The sequence below is a fragment of the Pollicipes pollicipes genome, unplaced genomic scaffold, assembly GCF_011947565.3.
Source record: "Pollicipes pollicipes isolate AB1234 unplaced genomic scaffold, Ppol_2.1 Scaffold_4219;HRSCAF=4965_pilon_pilon_pilon, whole genome shotgun sequence".
NCBI classification, from domain to species: domain Eukaryota; kingdom Metazoa; phylum Arthropoda; class Thecostraca; order Pollicipedomorpha; family Pollicipedidae; genus Pollicipes; species Pollicipes pollicipes.
Window position 1 is genome coordinate 18,128,452 of NW_023596448.1, and position 18,212 is coordinate 18,146,663.

Sequence of the window (18,212 nt, forward strand, 5' to 3'; positions counted from 1 at the left end):
GCTGGAGACCCTCCTCCGGGTGCTGCTCGCCCTCCTCCACCAGCGGACTGTGGCGGCAGGGGGCGCTTACAGTTGGCGGAGGTCACACTGACCCCGACACGAATGCACAACGACGAGTGCCTCTCGCAGAAAACAGGCGAAACCCACGACATGTGGCATCACAATGGCCAGCTAATCAAACACAGAGCAGACTGAACCCACGATATATCGACAACGCACCGACCAGCGAGTTCACTGCAAAACAGGGTGAGCTCCCGACGTCGACAGTAAACTGACACCCGCACAAAACAGACCACACCCATCACGTGCAGACCGTCGCTAGTCATATCTGCTGCACCGACAGACTCGCAGAGAGCGGTTGTACGCGGCCGACACCCCGTCAGCACCGCTCCCCACGCCCGACCACCCGTCTACGCCCTCACACCGCCCGACCTCAACCCCACGCCGACCTGCAGACGGAGAATAGCAGACAGCCGCCGTCGTCGCCGGCGCCGCCACCGCCCAGCAGGTGGCTCCAGCGCTCGAACAGCGTCACCAGCCGGCGCAGGCCGCCGTGGTGGAAGTGCAGGATGCGGTAGCGCGACTGGCGCGAGCACAGCACCAGCTGGCCGCAGCCGGGGTCGTCCGGCGTCAGGAACACGCGCACCGAGCGCGTCCGACCTGTCGGCGCCGGGGGGGGGGGGGGGGGGGGGGACGTGAGGAGACGGCGGGACGGCGCGAAGGACAGCACGCCACAGGCAGACAGCCAGACGAACAGCTGAGCTCCAGCCCAGCCACGCTGACGAGACTGACCAGTCCAGCTTGGACTTGTCTGCTGGTGTAAAGTCGCTGGTCAGACGACATCAAAGTCGCACCACCCACGCCAGGTACGGCCCCGTCCCACACCGACCGCGCCCAGGTGCACACACCCCACCCAGCGCAAGTCCCGACCCGCCCGCCGCCAGAACCGACCCCTGACCGACCCACCACCAGCCAGTGGGACGGCGACAGACCACCCCAGCCTACACCCCGCGCGGCGCGACTGGGCACGTCCCGGCACGGCCGAGCGCAACCGAGCACGGCAGAGCGCGGCAGAGCACGACCGAGCACGGCAGAGAACGGCAGAGCACGGCCGGGCGTACCGAGATCGGCCGTGAGCACGGCCGGCACGTCGGGGGCGATGCCGGAGCGGGGCGAGGGCGGCGCCGACTGGGTGGAGAGGCGCCGCACCTCCTCCTCCGCCGCGGGCAGCTCCAGCCGGCCAGCCGGCGATGACGCTGCGGACACGGCCGCAGCGCTGTCCGGCTTCCACTGGCCTGCCGTGAAAGATGTGCCGTTCTGCGGTTAAGACGTGCAATAAAAAATGCAATATTTTTCATTACATTTCAATTTTGTCTCGCTCAGTGGCGCGTCAACAAAGCAGTTTGAGATTTTTTGAGTCGTTAATTTGAGTGAGCAGGGATACGTCCAAAGTTGCATCAGATATCATGACAAACATACACATGGTAACAGTCTGTTCGATGCCCCTCTAACGGATTTTTTTCTCGGACTAAGCCTCGATAAGCGGAAGCAGCACACGCACAGATCACAGGGTGCAAAACGCCCTAACATCAGCGAAGAGATATAGCATCGCTGATGGAATTCAGACAGAAAAGTGCCAAAATCTGTTTCAAGCAGTTTAATATGCAACACTGCCCCACTCATCAAGTGTAACGTCGCGGTACAACTTTCGTGACATCAGCACCAGGCGATGACGCACTAAACCCCGATTTCCCCGTACCTTAGCATGACGTTACTCACCCGCCGAGGCCCCGCTCCACTCCCGCGGCGGTCTGACGTCATCAGCGTCGCTCAGGAGTGTGACGTCACCGCGGACGGCAAGACGCGCGTCTCTGCGGAACGGCGGCCGGGGCCGAGTGAGCGGAAGCCCGGGCGGGGTCACCGAGGTCACGGGGCGTGGCTGCCCTACCCTCAGTCGTGGTACGCTGCATGCAGTTGAGACCGGTACTGTGACGCGCGTTGCTTCGAGGGCTTTCCCGTCGTTCCCGGGTCATTCCACCGTGACGGAAGGTGTTTCGAGTGGATAACGTGCCTCTCATCGGACAGAAAAGCTCCAGTCCGATTCCCTGCACAGACAACAATCACTGGCTTCTGTGGATCAAAAACCATGTGGTATTTGCTGACAGGCATCTCACCATCACATTGTCTCGGACTCCCCTAAAGTGCTGCAGCCTCAAGACGTACATATCCCCACACGCCACCTCGGAAATTCAACACCTTCCCGACGTCTCAGACCTCGTTCGCCGGGCGTCGTCGTCTCGAAACCGGACAAACGTGTTACGGTTTGGGAGCCCGCCCACCGTGTTTTTGCCTTGGAGCCCGCCCACCACACCACTGTCTCGAAACCCGCCCACCCATCACCGTCTCGATCCCGTCAAACCACACCACTGTCTCGGAGCCCGTCCACCACACCACCATCCCGGAGCCCGCCCACCACACCACCGTCTCGATCCCGTCAAACCATACCACCGTCTCGGAACCCGTCCAACACACCACCGTCTCGGAGCCCGCCTACCGTGTGGCGTTCTCTGAGACGCTGCGCGACCAGGGCCGGCCACCAGTGCGCGTCATCAGCTGGTTTGGTCGCCAGCTGAGCAGCAGGGTGTGGCCGAGCTGGGCGTCCGGCTGCGCGGTGACCGTCAGGTAGCCGGGCGTGTGGTGAGGCGGCCCGACACCCGTCCCACCACCACCACCGGCCGGGTGCACGCACACGTTGTTCTTGCCTGCGTCACAGAGTGTTAGTTAGGTAGTCAGGTGAGTAGGGAGTTGGAGAGTGTTGGTGAGGGTAGGGGCTGGGAGTATTTTGCTTGTTGGGTGAGGTGAGTGAGTTTTGAACACAACATTAACCACCCCCTTACACTCTGAAACACAGTATTCTACAGCACAACTTGTATGTTCCACATAGTTCTTAGCCTTGCCAGTGTTCGGGATTGCAGGGGTATTCCAGATCACTAGGGAGCAGAAATGCTTTCCTGGAACCCAAAGCCTGAGGTGGCCCATAAGTCTGCCATGTACTACACTGGCGCATAGTCTTTGGCAGCAACACATGGCACTCAGAACTCATGGAAGTCAACAAACTGCTTGTGGCTTGCCTGCTGAGGCAATGAGCTGATAAGACAGACACAGGCTTAAGATCACCACTAATTTCATATGGCATCCAAACTTAAGTGGTCCATGGTTATGAACAGGGAGAAAGTAAGATGTCAAAGCAGATACAGTTTTCCATGTGATCATTCTCAGGCAGGTGGTGCCACAGACACATGAGCTTTTGCAGTATGGGTGGCAGAGGGATGAATGCTTGAACACTGGATATTTGAATGCCATGCTTTGACAGCATGTCAGGACAAGGAGAAAACTGCCTTTCAACCATCTAACAGCATGCAATTTCATAAGCTTCTGACATTTCCCTTTCACTCTGTAAACCAAGGGACCCCCATATGCTGAATATTAAAGGAGTTTCTCAGATGTTTGCTAGGCATTCCAAATATCTAACTGCATTGTTAGTGTTGTTATCTGTTGCAAAATAGCAATCCCTCACCCTCAAAAGAAATTTTAACCATAAGCCATCAAATCTGAAAAACTAATATACTCCACGTACCTAAAGAGGAAGCATAGCTTTTCAACAAAACATATGACCGAAGTAGAATATAGCTTCAAAACATTAGGCTATCAAGTTTGGGAAAGAATACTATTGAATAGCAATACTTACTGTACAACATCTCATCATCTTCAACATCTAGATGAGGTTGCACGCATGACTTATTCCTAGACCGGACAAGCCAGCTGAAAATACCGTTCATGCTTGGTGCCCACCAGCCCCTCACCATGCCTCATCGCTCCAACTGTCAGTCTCAATGCCTGCTAGGTGCATCATAATCTGAGTCAAGATGGTAGATGAATTTATTAGCTATGTATTTCTTGAGCGCTTTACCCGGGCTTGTTTTCTTTGGTTTGCTTTTTACCCATGCATTGTCCAGACCCGACCCTTCAACTCCCCGATGCCCCCGATGCATGTAGTGGACGGGCAACCTTCTTTCGTAAACACCAGTTGCGCTGTTTACGGCACAACTGCGCCAGAAACTGTGAGGTTACCGTTTGTGAAGCTCGCGGCTACGACGCGGCTGTTTGCAGAAGCGTGCTAGAGCAACAATTGGGAGGAGAGGGGCACCGTCTTAGTTACTGCGTTTATCTTGTTTTTTTTTGCGCACAGGTAAGAGGCATATTGCCCCTTCCATATCACGGCCAGTTTCTTTATTTTACACCACCGTGTATGGACTTGTATCGTCGCTTTTTGTGTCTAGGGTCGTTTGGCGGTCACCGGTGTTATTGTTACATGTAAGAGCGTGTCTGTTGGGCGCGACGTACAGTATAGAGGATGCCAGGGACATAATGAATGTGCCTCACCTGCATATTTTTACAGTGCTCTCAACATTGTAGAAGGGATATAAGCTTGACAACTTTTAGTGGTTGGGAACTTCAAAGTAAATAGATATATTTGCCTCAATACACAAATTATTTTTGAAACATCAATGTAACAAGATCATTGCCCAAGCATTTAGATGATAGTTGAGCTAAGGTGATGTGCAGGCCAATATCAATTGCCCCATGCCCAAGCTGCAGGCATCCATGTTTTTAGACAAAATGCTATTAAATGTTCTATAAGGGTGCCCTTTGGACAAGCATCCATGGACAGTGAAGCCTGTGAAAACCCTGATCCCACCAACACACTGCAGCAACTCCATTGTCATGGGCATTTTGGACCATTTATGTGTGCCATGCTGCGTCACCTAACAGCCGAACAATATCAGGTCAATGAGCATGACCAGTGGCTGGTTGGTAATCTGATAAATCAGGCAGTAAATTGCAGTTTCTGGGCTTTGCACCTGTGCAGGCTACCTTTTAAGTGGTTTGATGACCAGCTCTCTGCTTAAAGATACTGATAAAGATAAAGATCTGCAAAATATAAAGAGAGCATTGTTGGTGATAGAGCGCATTGTGACATGTGGCAGGGGTCAAGAAAATTGAGGTAGAAACCACACCAGCATGGAGTGGAACCAAGGCTGCTGCAAGCCTCCAGAAAAGGAAATGGTGGCATCTGGTACTGCTACATACTCAGTTTTAGAGGCTCAGCACATCCCCTCAGTGAACATGACATCCAGTTACCAAAATCTCAAGGTTATCTTTGTCACCCATTTTGTGAAACTGCCCACAATATGTCATGGATGCTGGCATATGAGTCATTAGTTATCAGGGTTTGTGGATATAATTCATCCAGTGGTTCCTGCCTGCATATAGTTTTTGGCTGAAAACCTGCCTTTAAAAACAAGGACACATGCCTGCAATTTTGTGCAACATTCTGCCATTGGACAGATATCTCACAGAGCAGTGGAAGCAGTCCCAGTGCTGAATGTGTGGCCCCAGTTGTGCCTCCCATCAGCCCCAGTCTCCAGACAAGCATGTGGTCTGTTCCATCAGCTCAGTGTCACAGATGAGAGGATGTTGTCCTTGGTCAGTTCAGCATTGACTGCAAGCTGTGGCTTATCACCAAGTCATGTCTGGAAAATGAAGGAGCTCATGCAACCATTATAGTGTGCAAACTTGTCATAACATCATTTATCCTGCATAGTTTTTCCACCACAAACCTTATTCTGTAATTTAATTCATCATGTCCTTTGTGCCTCAGATCAGGTTAAGCACTTAAAGGCCATATGCCAGAATCTGGCCTGTGATCCAGTGAAATTTCTGAAAGTCTCATTCCAGATGGGCCTCTTATTTTTTTTTTACTTCCTGTCATCAATTCAACCTGCTTTGACACTATCCCAAGGACATAGTGTATGGGTGGCCAGTGCCTCAGCCTAGGTGATGCTTCCAACACTGATATGTGGGATCTCGTGACACGTGTGTGGGTCGGCAGGGCGCCATCACCAGCGACATGTCGGGAACCGGACGGCTGACCAGTGACCCGGCCACTGCCGACTGTCGGATCTATGTCGGCAACCTAAACGCCGAAATCACCCCCAGCGATGTGGAGCAGCATTTCGAAAAGATTGGCAAAGTGTTAGGTATGTGTCACATTTGTGTTTTTATGCAGGGTTTTGAACAAGGTACTGTTGTAATCAGCTTGAACCAGTCATGGTTATTGCACTTGTTCTAGTTCACATTGGATGTGTAGCATCGTATATGCGTGAATGCGTCACATCACAGAGCACATGTAAGTGCAAAGTACAAGGCAGCAGCAAGTGCAAAATGTGAGATTATAAATCTGCCCAACAAACTGAGGCTTGGCAGTGCTGGCACATGATGGACTATGGTTGTTTAAGTTTCTACACGCTCGTCCCTGGGGACCGTCTCATCATCGGAGAAATGCAGACATCTTGCTGCGGGTTCTCCATCCTGCAGAGCGCGAGCCGTAGGTCCCATATTCACAATGGCGACCCCACATTATACTAACGCAGGTATCATACGGGTGATGTGTTTGGTGATTTAGACACGTTTAAGGTCGTGGAATGGTGTTGTTTCGGGTTGGTAATTGATGTCGACGTTATGTGCTGTGTTCGATATCACAAATGACGTGCTCTGTTTCAGCTGTCACCATTTTCCGCGGCTACGGCTTTGTACAGTTCACCCGTCCTGAAGATGCGCAGAAAGCCATGAGTGAAAAGACGGACCGGAAACTTAAGGGTCGTGTACTATGTGAGTATCGTAACGGCCCCGAAAGGCGGCGCTGAAAAACGCCATTGGCTCCTGCTTCCAAATCGACGCCAGTTATCTACCCTCGAGCTAACAGCCTCGTAGCATTGTTCCTACGAGCCTTCTGTTATGCGGTACGAGCTCTCGACTTTTTTGTTTTGTTTTGTTTTGTTTTTTTTGCTTGGGCCATTTTATCACAGGCCGGTGCCACAATGATTTCATTGTCACTCCCCATTTTCTATGCCATATTTTCTTTGAACTCTTGCCAATGTGGACAGAGTTCCTTCGAAATAACCCAGTATCTGGTGGAAATCTACTGGCTCGGGACGGGTGTCCCCTCGTGCCCCTTCTCCCTCCCTGGATCACGTCCCTCCCTAAAGTCCTACAGCTTTGCTCTACCAGGAAAGCTGTTTGCACCTTGAATCCGGTTTTTAACAGACAGTTTAAGTGACATTAAGTACACCACCTTTTTAAAGGAGCGAGAATATAACGGTCGCCACCTCTGACACTGATCGCTACCGTCACCACCTCTGACACCCGACCGTTACCGTCACCACTTCTGACACCCGACTGTTACCGTCACCACCTCTGACACCCGACCGCTGCCGTCACCACCTCTGACACCCGACCGCTACCGTCACCACCTCTGACACCCGACCGTTACCGTCACCACTTCTGACACCCGACCGTTACCGTCACCACCTCTGACACCCGACTGCTGCCGTCACCACTTCTGACACCCGACTGCTGCCGTCACCACTTCTGACACCCGACCGCTACCGTCACCACTTCTGACACCCGACCGCTACCGTCACCACTTCTGACACCCGACCGTTACCGTCACCACCTCTGACACCCGACTGCTGCCGCCACCACTTCTGACACCCGACCGCTGCCGTCACCACTTCTGACACCCGACCGCTGCCGTCACCACCTCTGACACCCGACCGCTACCGCCGCCACCTCTGACACCCGACCGCTACCGTCACCACCTCTGACACCCGACCGCTACCGTCACCACTTCTGACACCCGACCGCTACCGTCACCACCTCTGACACCCGACCGCTGCCGTCACCACCTCTGACACCCGACCGCCACCGTCACCACCCCTGACTCTGATCGCTCCTCTGGCCGTGCGGCGTGGACGACAGTGACGTGTCCGCGTGCCGGCTGTGACGCTCCGGTCCGCCGCAGTCCTGAAGCCGGCCGTCAAGAGTAACGCCAGCGGGCCGCGGCCCGGCCCGCCCGAGCTGGGGCCGCCCCTGGACGACGAGTTCAGCCGCAAGCGACGCCGCGACGACCGTGACCACTGGCAGGAGCTGGGCCCGCGGCCGCGCAGGTACGACACAACTGACCACTGGCAGGAGCTGGGCCCGCGGCCGCGCAGGTACGACACAGCTGACCACTGGCAGGAGCTGGGCCCGCGGCCGCGCAGGTACGACACAACTGACCACTGGCAGGAGCTGGACCCGCGGCCGCGCAGGTACGACACAGCTGAACACTGGCAGGAGCTGGGCCCGCGGCCGCGCAGGTACGGCACAGCTGACCACTGGCAGGAGCTGGGCCCGCGGCCGCGCAGGTACGACACAACTGACCACTGGCAGGAGCTGGGCCCGCGGCCGCGCAGGTACGACACAACTGACCACTGGCAGGAGCTGGGCCCGCGGCCGCGCAGGTACGACACAGCTGACCACTGGCAGGAGCTGGGCCCGCGGCCGCGCAGGTACGACACAGCTGACCACTGGCAGGAGCTGGGCCCGCGGCCGCGCAGGTACGACACAACTGACCAGTGTAGGTATGAAAACAGCTGACAACGCAGGTACTACAGCTGCTCACATGTACGACAGCAACTGACACTACTGGTACAACACAGCTTACCACCAGAGGTACGACAGCAGCTAACACCGCAGATACGACAGCTACTGACACCGCAGGTACGATAGCAATCGATACCGCAGTTGCGACAGCTACCAAGACCGCAGATACGACAGCAACTGACACCGCAGGTACGACAACAACTGGCACCGTAGATACGACAGCAACTGACACCGCAGGTGCGACAGCTACTGAGACCGCAGATACGACAGCAACTGACACCGCAGGTACGACAGCTACTGACATCGCAGGTACGATAGCAACTAACACCACTGGTACGACACAGCTGACCACCACATGTACAACAGCAGCTGACACCGCAGGTATGACAGCAGCTGACACCGCAGGTATGACAGCTGCTAACACCGCAGATACGACGGCTGCTGATACCGCAAGTACGACAGCTGCTGATACCGTAGGTAGGAGACGACCTGAGCTCCGCAGTTACGACAGCTGGCTGTCGTACGGTACTGAGTCCGAGTCATCGGCCGTGCGAAGACAATACCACGCACAGCCGTTTCTCACCAACGCCCGACTGATACGATTGTGTCTTTGCCTGGCAGCGCTTGCGCATTGCTCGGTTGAAACCCGCGTGTCATCATAAAGTGCGCGCTTGCGCTGGCGTGCTGGGGCCCCACGCTGCCTCTTCCGGGCTCCCAATGAAGGCGTTTTCCTTGCTGCATCAACTATCAGATCACTGTAGGTGCAAAAGGAATCGCGCATCAATCAAATGACAGTCTCAGCTGCTGGGAAAAGGACCGCAGCTGCCCCGTCGTCGATGCCTGTCAGACGGTGTGCAAGTGAGTGGGAACAGATCGCTAACTGGTGGGCACCATACGCCGCGGCGTGGAGTCCGGACTGCCGCTCCCCACTCACCCTCCACCCCACTTCCACCCCCCCCCCCCCCTCCCCCCACCCCAGCCACGGTGCGGCCGCGGCGGTGACTCGGTCTGGCCCGGCAGGTTCGAGGCGGACGACCGGGACCTGCCGCCGCCGATGGACCGCTTCAGGGACGACGGCTACGACCCGTACCACCGCTACCGCGCGCCCACCGGCGGGTGAGTGAGCGTGTCGCAGGCGAGGGGAGCCGTCGCGCGGTCTTTGGGACGTCCCGACGCTGTCAGCTGCGGAGGCTCTGTCGCTCCGCTAGGGCAGAAGGAGTGGGCGCCGCGTGTGTAGGAAGTCGCTGGGACGTGTGTTTGAGGGAGACGTGAGTCGCGCAGTGCAACATGATATAGTTGGGGTTTCGGTAAAAGGCGCGAGGGGAACGGAGAAGTCGTGTTTTGATGCCATGAAACGGCTAGTTCATAATTACATTTTGGTGTGATGTAACTGAAGCGACGGTCACCACTTCGCGCGCAGAAGTACCCAACTTGCTTAATATGGAGCCGGGTGGCAACATTCCGCTGTCGGTAAGGCGACAGCACTCGCATCCATCTCAAAAAGACACCGGGCGCTTTTGAACCACGCCGCGCCGCGAGCACGCGAGCACGGCAGCACGAGGGCACGTGGATGGCGGGCCGCTGAGCCGACACCTGGCGGTGACCCGGCCGCCGGCGCGCGACCGACAGGTACGAGGAGGGCGGCCGGCCGCCGGCTCCCGGATACCTCACCCACCCGCGCCCCGCCGCCGTCGAGCACGACCGCGCCAACGACTGCGAGATCGTCGTGCTCGACAGGAAGAACAGGTGAGCGCCGAAGCTCGGCGGTCCGGGTCGACCGAGGGGGAGGGGTGGGAGGGTGAGGGGGAAGTCTGGCGGCGTGTCGCCAGTGTGGGTTGGTGGGGCGCTGGCTGCTGCGGCGTTGGGTTTGTTTGGCTTTGTCTTGCAGTGATGATAGATGTATCTATAAAATATTCTGTAAGAGTTCAGAGTGCACAATGCTCGGAGTCGGGGCATGAAAGTAAATAGCTTGGATGTGGAAAAACGTTGAGAGATACCGATTTTTTTTATTTGCCTGCAGTATGCCGACGGGGATTTTTCACCGTGGTATATCGTGTCACCACCTGTTGTCATATGCAAACCCGAAAATGAGTGGTGGCTGTATTAACAATCACGTAAATTCTCCGGTTAATATAGTTCGACAGGAGACATGAAACGGTGTGTGACATGCAGAGCAGACGAGTGGCGACTGGCGAGTGACTTTCCCGGGTGGCGGACGTCCGTTTACAGGCCGCTTTTCCATCGCCGGGGTGATGTGACGGTCCTGTCGTCGGTACGCTGTGTGGAGTTCGTGAGGGGACTGTAAGGAACACTGCTTACTGGTTACTAAGCTGAGGGGACCCGAGCCGTGTCGGGTCCTGCGCGGAGCGCCTGGCCTCGCTCGCTGCCTGTCACCACGGGGGTCGGACCGCGTGGCGAGGGGTCCCGCCGCACTGCGCTGCGGGAGCGGCGGCACGACAGGCGGGGTCGCCACCTCCGCCTCTGCTGGCGCCGCCGGCGGTCAGGTCTCGACCGGGTGACCCGCCGCGATCTTGACCGTACCCGGCGCCCGTTCGCACCGACCGATGCGCGCCGCCGTCTGCCGCAGGCCGTACGCCGAGGAGGTCGAGGACAGGCTCAAGGTCATCGGCCTCGCTGTCGACATGCTGTTCCCGCGGTCGGGCGCGCCCATCAACCACGTAAGGCGACTGCGAGCGCTCTCTTTTTACAACGAGGGATTGCGACGTGCGTCGTCGGGCACCCTTTTGTACAGCGTCAGCGACTGCAGAGGTCATTAGCACTAAGGGGCCATGACGTCACCGGAGTTCGACCTCCCCTCCCTACGCGGGAGACTAAGACAAGAACCACTCGGCCGTTACGCCCCTGGTCGTGAGGGTCGTGTCAATCGGAAGAGGGCAAGGCGCGTGGCTGCTTGGGATCGCTGCGATCCCTTTCGGTTCCCACTGTATTCACCGTGTGCCTGATTTGACGCCATTGGTGCTGTTGGCTGAAGTTGGGGGGTCGACTCGTGGCCGTGGTCTGGTGCACCCCCTCCTGAACAACGAAAACGACGCCGAAGCTGAGCAACGTCTCCCCGTGACATGTCAGTGAGGTCACGCCTACCCGTGACCTGTCATTGAGGTCAAGCCTCCCCGTGACCTGTCAGTGAGGTCACGCCTACCCGTGACCTGCTAGTGAGGTCACACCTCGTGACCCGTTAGTGAGGTCACGCCTACCCGTGACCTGCTAGTGAGGTCACACCTTCTCGTGACCCGTTAGTGAGGTCACGTTTCCCGTGACCCATCAGCCGGGCGCCGCCGAGGCCCGTCGGCTGTCCCGTGCCCTGCGCCGCCCGCCGCCGCCCCTGACCGTCTGACTGTGCGTGTGTGTGTGTCCCGCCGGCCAGGTGCTGGACCAGATCGTGAGCCGCGGCACGCTCTACGCCGTGGTGATCCACCCGACCAACGAGCAGCACCGCTCCGTCTCGCTCAACATCATGCACGGCAACCCGCCGCAGGGTGAGGCACCGGCCGCCGGCCGTCGATTGGGTCAGGCGTGGTGGGACCTGCCTCGGCGGGGTCAGACCGGCGTGGTGGGACCTGCCTCGGCGAGATCAGACCGGCGTTGTGGGACCTGGCTCGGCGGGGTCAGACCGGCGGGGTCGGGTCGGGTCGGGTCAGATCAGCTTAGCCTAGCTTCGCTTTACTCAGCATAGCTTGGCGTTGCTTAGTTTAGATTAGTTTGCTTAGCTTAGCTTAGTTTTGCCTTGTTTAGGGCTGGTGTGGTCATACCTTGATCTGGTTGTCTGGCCTGGTGTCATTAAGTGTGGTTCGATTCGGTCAGATCGGCTAGACCATGTGTCAGTAACGATCCGGTTCATTGGATTTGGCCCCGTCCAGTGTGGTCTGGTCAGAGCTCCTGCCCGGTGCAGTGGGAGTGTTTCAGGCTGCGTTTGCTGTGGTGTAGGGGCTGACTGGTGCTGCGGAGGTGTTAGCTTTGCCAAACGCAACTATTCACCATGTGGTCTGCCTGAATTGGATGTCGCTTGCTCCAGCCACCAGCAGGCTTGTGCTTTCCGCGTTTTTTCTGCGTTCGAAGGTAGACACTGTGTTTATGGATGGCCCCAGCCGTGCCTACGAAGTCCCTGACATTCAGTTGCCCTCTGGCTGATTTCTGACCCTTCTGGCTGTGGTCTGGCTGCTCTGGGTTCCCAAGTGACTCATTCTGGCTGCCCCCTTACTCCTCTAACTTTTATCTGACTCATTTGACCGTCCAAATGACTCATCTGACAGTCCAAATGACTCCTATGGCTGTCCAAATGACTCCTCTGACTGTCCTCCCCTCGATATTTCAACATTCATTCAGTAAGGTGTGCAGGATGTAAATATTAACATATGCTGCCAGAATGCTGGCTTTCCAGCGGCTTCCGCACGCAACTCGTTGGCGCTAATCCGCTGCCCCTTGGCCCCGAATCCCGACATCTGACCTGTCCGGCCCCGCTGCCACGTCTGAGGCACTTAGATGCTGGTTGGACCACCGTCCGGTTTGATGCTGGTTGACCGATGTTTTAGGAAGGGGGGAGGGGGGGGGGGGCAACAGACAGTGAGCCCCCAGCCGGGGTGTAATAGCATGAATAAGTATTGACATCCTGCCACCCAAAAGGGCTCAATATTTGAACGCTGTTCCGACTCCTCTGGTCGTCGAAATGACTCATATGGCTGTCCTCTGGTTCTTCTGGCCGTCCACGGACTCCTCTGACTCCTCCGGCTGTCCACGTACTCCTCTGGCTCCTCTGGCTGTCCACGGGCTTCTCTGGCCGTCCACGGACTCCTCCGGCTCCTCTGGCTGTCCGCCTGACTCCAACCGGGATCGGTACTTGTCTGTTGATGTCCTCAACGCACTGCAGTTCCGTTCTTCCGTGTTCTCTGGCCGTCCTCTGGCTGCCCTTCGGCTGCCTGTGGCGATCCTCGCTGCCCTGGGTTCCCGGCTGGGTGTGGGCCGGCGGTCGTTCCTGTACGTCCCTCGTCATCCCCCGTGCCCGCCCTCCGGCTGTCCCCGGGGTGTGTCAGGACGTCCTCGCTTGCCCCAGAGCACCGGAACATGCCGCTGGACGACGCCATGAACCTGGTGGCGCGCAACTTCGAGGCCTACATGCTCTCCAACAAGGACAAGGCGCCGCCGCAAGGCATCATCAACCTGCTGGACTTCGTGCGGGAGAACCGGCCGCTCACCGCCATGGAGTATAACCGACTGATCAGGTGAGGGGTGGAGCGGTCGGTGGACCGGCCCGGCCGACGGATGGCGTCAGGATTGGGGTCTCACATCTGGGCGTCATCAGATGACGTCATCAGATGACGTCATCAGATGACGTCAGATGACGGGAGCAGGATCGGGAGATGTCACGGTAGGCGGAGGTCAGCCGCGAAAGGACATAGCTGGACGTTCTGGGAAGCGTGTGGCTTGAGATCTGCTGCTGTGCGTCTAGCTTATGACTACTGTGACGCCCCTCCGTGCCTCCTGCGCCATGGAGACCGACCCGGCCCCCTGCTGCTGTGCCCGCCCACCCGCGCCCGCCTACCACTCACCTCAAGTCTGGAAATCCTCCCCGCCCCAGTCCGCGCCTCCGAATCTTGCGGCGTGTGCGCGCACCTTCTGTCGGTTTCTCGGACATGCGCGCCTTTGAAGGTCGTTGGATGTGCGGTTATTTTCGCGTCAGCTGACGTTTTTTAAGCGCACGGACAGCTGCGTTTTGCGCGTCGTTTTAGCCGTACATCTGCCTTGTTTTGTCGTTTGTGCAATGCAGATGTTTGCGCTCTCGCGCGTTTGTATTGTTTACAGCATCGTCCCGCTTCGCGTTTTGATGTCCCTTTTGCGGTGGTGGTTGTCTGGGTGGCGCTGATGATTGATGTCGATTTTCCTCGTGTGTTCTGTTTTGGGTTTCTATGGCTGTGATGCGTCCTTCCTTGGACACATGACACGGACCGCCAGAAGCAGGAGCGGGAATTTATATTTAGGCGCCGCCGTAGGCATTTTAGTGTCGCGACTACCCAGCTCGCGGGCTTTGCAGCCTTTCTTGGCGCACATGTTGTGTATATATCTGTAAAAGACGTCGCGCCGCTGCTTGTTTTGGGCCACATAGGCGATGTGAGTATCCGACTAACAAAGGTTCGGCACTGCACACATTCCTGCCTGACTTTCTGACGTTGTTGTTCCGCTGTTAGACGCGGTTCGCGCCGCGTGCGGTTGCCGTTTCTTTACCGCGGCGCTGCAGCGCCTGTTTCGGCGCGCTCTGGAGCGCCCCGCCGCGCCCGAAAGTTAGGGGCCCAGGCTCGACGGTGGCGCCCCTGGCGGCCGTAACTGCCGGGTCGACTTTCTCTGCGCGGCGGGCCCCGCCCGGGCGAGACGCCACTCGCCGGAGGCTTCTCTTCCCCGTGCCTGGCGTGTCTTCTCGCTTGTTCTCGCGCGGGGCTGATCTCGCGTCCTTCGCGCGTCTTGAGGCGGTTGCCCTGTTGTTTGCGGAGACGTCGTCGTTTCTCAGAGTTCGCCTTGTGTGCGGTTTCTTGTTTTGCTTGCAAAGGCGTCATGTTTTCTTTTGAGACGCGTGTTTCTTTCGGGTTTTCGAACACTATTGCGGTAGTTATTTGGTCACTTGCCACCATTTGAAACTGTCATCGATATCTCCCTTGCAACTTTCTGCTGCTGTTTGAGAAGGGTCAAGAATGTTTGTGAGACCTTCGTATTATAGGCTAGCGCGATGTAAGCGAAGCCAAAAACCCGGCGCAGTAATCTAGCTTTTTACAAAGCCATGGGCGCGGAGTACATCCTGTGGTTGCACATTTGTGAACCCACACATTTGTGAACTCCCACTGACCAAATGAGAGTACCAAAACTTGTCGGAGTGAGGCGTGCCGTTTCATTGAGCACCGGTTCGTATGTTGGCAATCATTATCGTTACATATTTTTGCTGTGATTTGTGCATGGTTGGTACGGAGCCGTTGTGGCATTCTGGTGATTTAGATGGGCTGCGATGAGTGTGACAGGTACGACATCAGTTGTCTGTGACGCCCGCTGCGCCGACAGCGCAGAAAACATATCACAAACACAGAAGAAAAACAGAAACGTGCATGACTAACACAAACCGTTCGTGCGCGCGGTTTCCTTCAGTTTGTGTGTGCCTGTTTGTGAAGCTTGCGTGTTTGTGTGTGTGTGTGTTTGTGTGTGCGTGCGCGTGTGGATGGCGCGTGCGTGTAGATGTGCGCGTGCGTGGGAGCGTGGGAGCGTGCGTGCATGCGTGTGTTTGTGTATGTTTGCGTGCTGGTCAGTGCCGTCTGCGACCCCCGCCCGCCCCGCCGCCGCCGCTGTCGTCTCGCCCCCGCTGCCGACCCGCCCTGCCGCTAACCGCCAGCCCTGCGGAAGGTATTTGGAGGAGAAGCGCGACCACCAGCTCAAGCCGGACAAGTCCAGTTTGACTTTGACACCGGCGCCCGCGCCCAAGCCTGTGCCGGCCCCCGGTGAGTGCTGCTGTGGTGAGGGGGGGTGGGTGGGTAAGTGGGGGGACAGATCCTGCTGTCTCGAGCCCGCAGCCTTCTCCAGAGACCCGGGTTGGGGGGGGGGGGGGGGGGTGATGGAAGGCCTCGTGGTGCTGGGGCAGAGTCGGGAAGGGAAACGGAAACTGCACATAGTGGTGAAGAATGTGGCTTCCCGTTGCTGTCCCTGTGTCGCTATCAGCACGGTTTGATGACATGGAGCTCGGTTTTTAGTATCACTTCTCTGTGTGTGTATTTTACTGTAAGTTCGGACCATGCGTGAAAATACATGTGCGTATTATCGCGGGCTGGTGCGTAGACGTGGCCGTGATTAGGTCCCTCTTTGGTGGCCTCTGTCGTTTTCGCTGGTCGACATAGCAGCCACCTCAAACCATGCGAATGCACGCATTCTAAATACGGTCGAGAATCGCGTGCCGTTTGCTCTGTAGTGTTAACGTTATATAGCAAACATTTACTGCACTGTTGATGGCTTCGTCGATGTTGTTCAGGACCGTGGTGGTCGCGTGGCGACTATGAATCAGCTCGACTGAGTTGGGAGGGGCTGGAAGAGGGCGTGTCAGGTCGAGAGATGTCGCATTCTGCCGACACAACGTTGACCCCCCCCCCTCCCCCGCCCCGCCCTCGCCTCCGTCCTTGCCTCCGCCCCCGCCGCAGTTGTCTCAGTGGCGGCGCCGTCGCAGCAGCAGCTAGACCTGCAGCAGAAGATCCTGACGATGATGCAGGCGTACAAGACGCAGCATCAGTCGACGCTGGCGGTGGGCTCGGCGCCGGTGACGGTGACCGTGCCGGTGCCGGCGCCGGTGGTGGCGGCTGCGCCGCAGAGCTGGGGCGCCGAAACGGCCGGCAGCGGCGCCGCCATGTCCAGCGTCAAGCTGGCCATCGACTCGCTCATCACCAGCGGCCCCAACCTGCTCAAGGGCATGGAGGCCGGTGGCGAGCGCCAACAGCAGCAGCAGCAGCAGCAACAACAACAGCAGCAGCAACAACAGCAGCAGCAGCAACAGCAGCAGCAGCCGTGGTACGCCGCTCGTGCCAGCAGTCTTGGTCAGGCACCAGCCAATCCCCTTTTCGGCGCTTATGCCAACCAGCACTACTAGTGCAAGGTAGGGGGATGTAGCCCCCGGGCATCGCCGCCGCGCGCTTTCGTGGTCGCGGAACGATTGCGTCATCTGCCGGCGACCCTCGGAACTGCGAGTTCATGCGTGCGCCGCGATCAGACTGCGCTAGTGCCACCTATCGGTAAGGTGGCGAACCGCGTGTTTGGCGTGTGGTTGGCGTCATTTCAATGCGCGCGCTGCGGTTGCGTAGTTGTCGGTCGGGTTTGCGCGCTGAGTGTTTTTCAGTGCGGTTTCTTCGCGTGGTCGGAGCCGGTGTCGGCTGCGATTTTGGGGTATTGATTAGTTAATGTAGGCTGTGTGTTTTGCGTCGGGACTATTTTTTATTGATTGCATGCCCCGCCGCGGAAGAGAGAGCCTTGGAATGCATGAGTCGCCGGCAGTGTAGGTCCATCCATGGTTTTAAGTGCCCTCCGCCATTATATCAGTAATTATGAGCCGGCGGATTTGTGGAATTGGCATCTGGCCAAATTGGCTAGTGCTGTCAATGTCGTGGGGGCGTGTATTCTTATCCAAGCCACGGTAAACCTTTTTCGGCACTCGTCACATTTGCAGATATGTCGTAGACCTTAATGTGCATTTTGTGCTGTTTCATGCCTCTGGAATAACACCGAATCTTAGTGACAGATTTTCTTTAAGTGAGTATAAAAACAAACTGATACCCTTTGTATATTTAACCCAACGCCTTCCAAAACAAAATGTGGAGAAATGAGCAAGAATTCAAGTTCGGGAAGTTATGCTAATTGACTAGATGATGTATTTTGGGGTGTACAAAAGTGCTTCATGAGTTCTTGCTGGGCTGGCAAGAAAAGAGCCCAACGGTGAAGCTTTCCAGGAAACCTGCATGGAGTACCGGAATAACCGCATGAAGATGACTTGCAACTTATTCCAGTATGCAAACAAAACAAGCATTTTCTATCAATCTCTACCACGGTACGAATGCTTTGAAAACTATGGCGAGGAACTTGCTCTCGTTTCTGTCGATTCTTTCGCGTGGTCTCCGCCCGGTCATCCTATTTTCCAT

General features: G+C 56.8%; 2 protein-coding genes across 2 annotated transcripts in view; one reads left to right on the plus strand and one right to left on the minus strand.

Annotated features, from left to right (window-relative positions):
* LOC119094951 (uncharacterized) overlaps positions 1 to 4,029 on the minus strand; it is a 22,772-nt gene extending 18,743 nt beyond the window's left edge. The window contains exons 1-6 of the mRNA XM_037217863.1: positions 3,749 to 4,029; positions 2,555 to 2,762; positions 1,780 to 1,871; positions 1,122 to 1,295; positions 450 to 660; positions 3 to 47 (exon numbers count right to left, since the gene is read on the minus strand). Coding sequence (XP_037073758.1) covers positions 3 to 47; positions 450 to 660; positions 1,122 to 1,295; positions 1,780 to 1,871; positions 2,555 to 2,762; positions 3,749 to 3,866 — 848 coding nt within the window. The 5' untranslated portion in view covers positions 3,867 to 4,029. The remainder of the gene's footprint in view (positions 1 to 2; positions 48 to 449; positions 661 to 1,121; positions 1,296 to 1,779; positions 1,872 to 2,554; positions 2,763 to 3,748) is intronic.
* A 119-nt stretch (positions 4,030 to 4,148) lies between these two features.
* On the plus strand, positions 4,149 to 17,814 carry LOC119095573 (nuclear receptor coactivator 5). Its single transcript, XM_037218423.1, has 11 exons — positions 4,149 to 4,249; positions 5,954 to 6,101; positions 6,625 to 6,732; positions 7,925 to 8,069; positions 9,568 to 9,663; positions 10,177 to 10,293; positions 11,135 to 11,225; positions 11,933 to 12,044; positions 13,616 to 13,784; positions 15,943 to 16,037; positions 16,728 to 17,814. Exons 2-11 carry the CDS (start codon positions 5,972 to 5,974, stop codon positions 17,168 to 17,170), a joined length of 1,506 nt encoding a protein of 501 aa, XP_037074318.1. The 5' UTR covers positions 4,149 to 4,249; positions 5,954 to 5,971; the 3' UTR covers positions 17,171 to 17,814.
* The last annotated feature ends 398 nt before the right edge of the window (positions 17,815 to 18,212 follow it).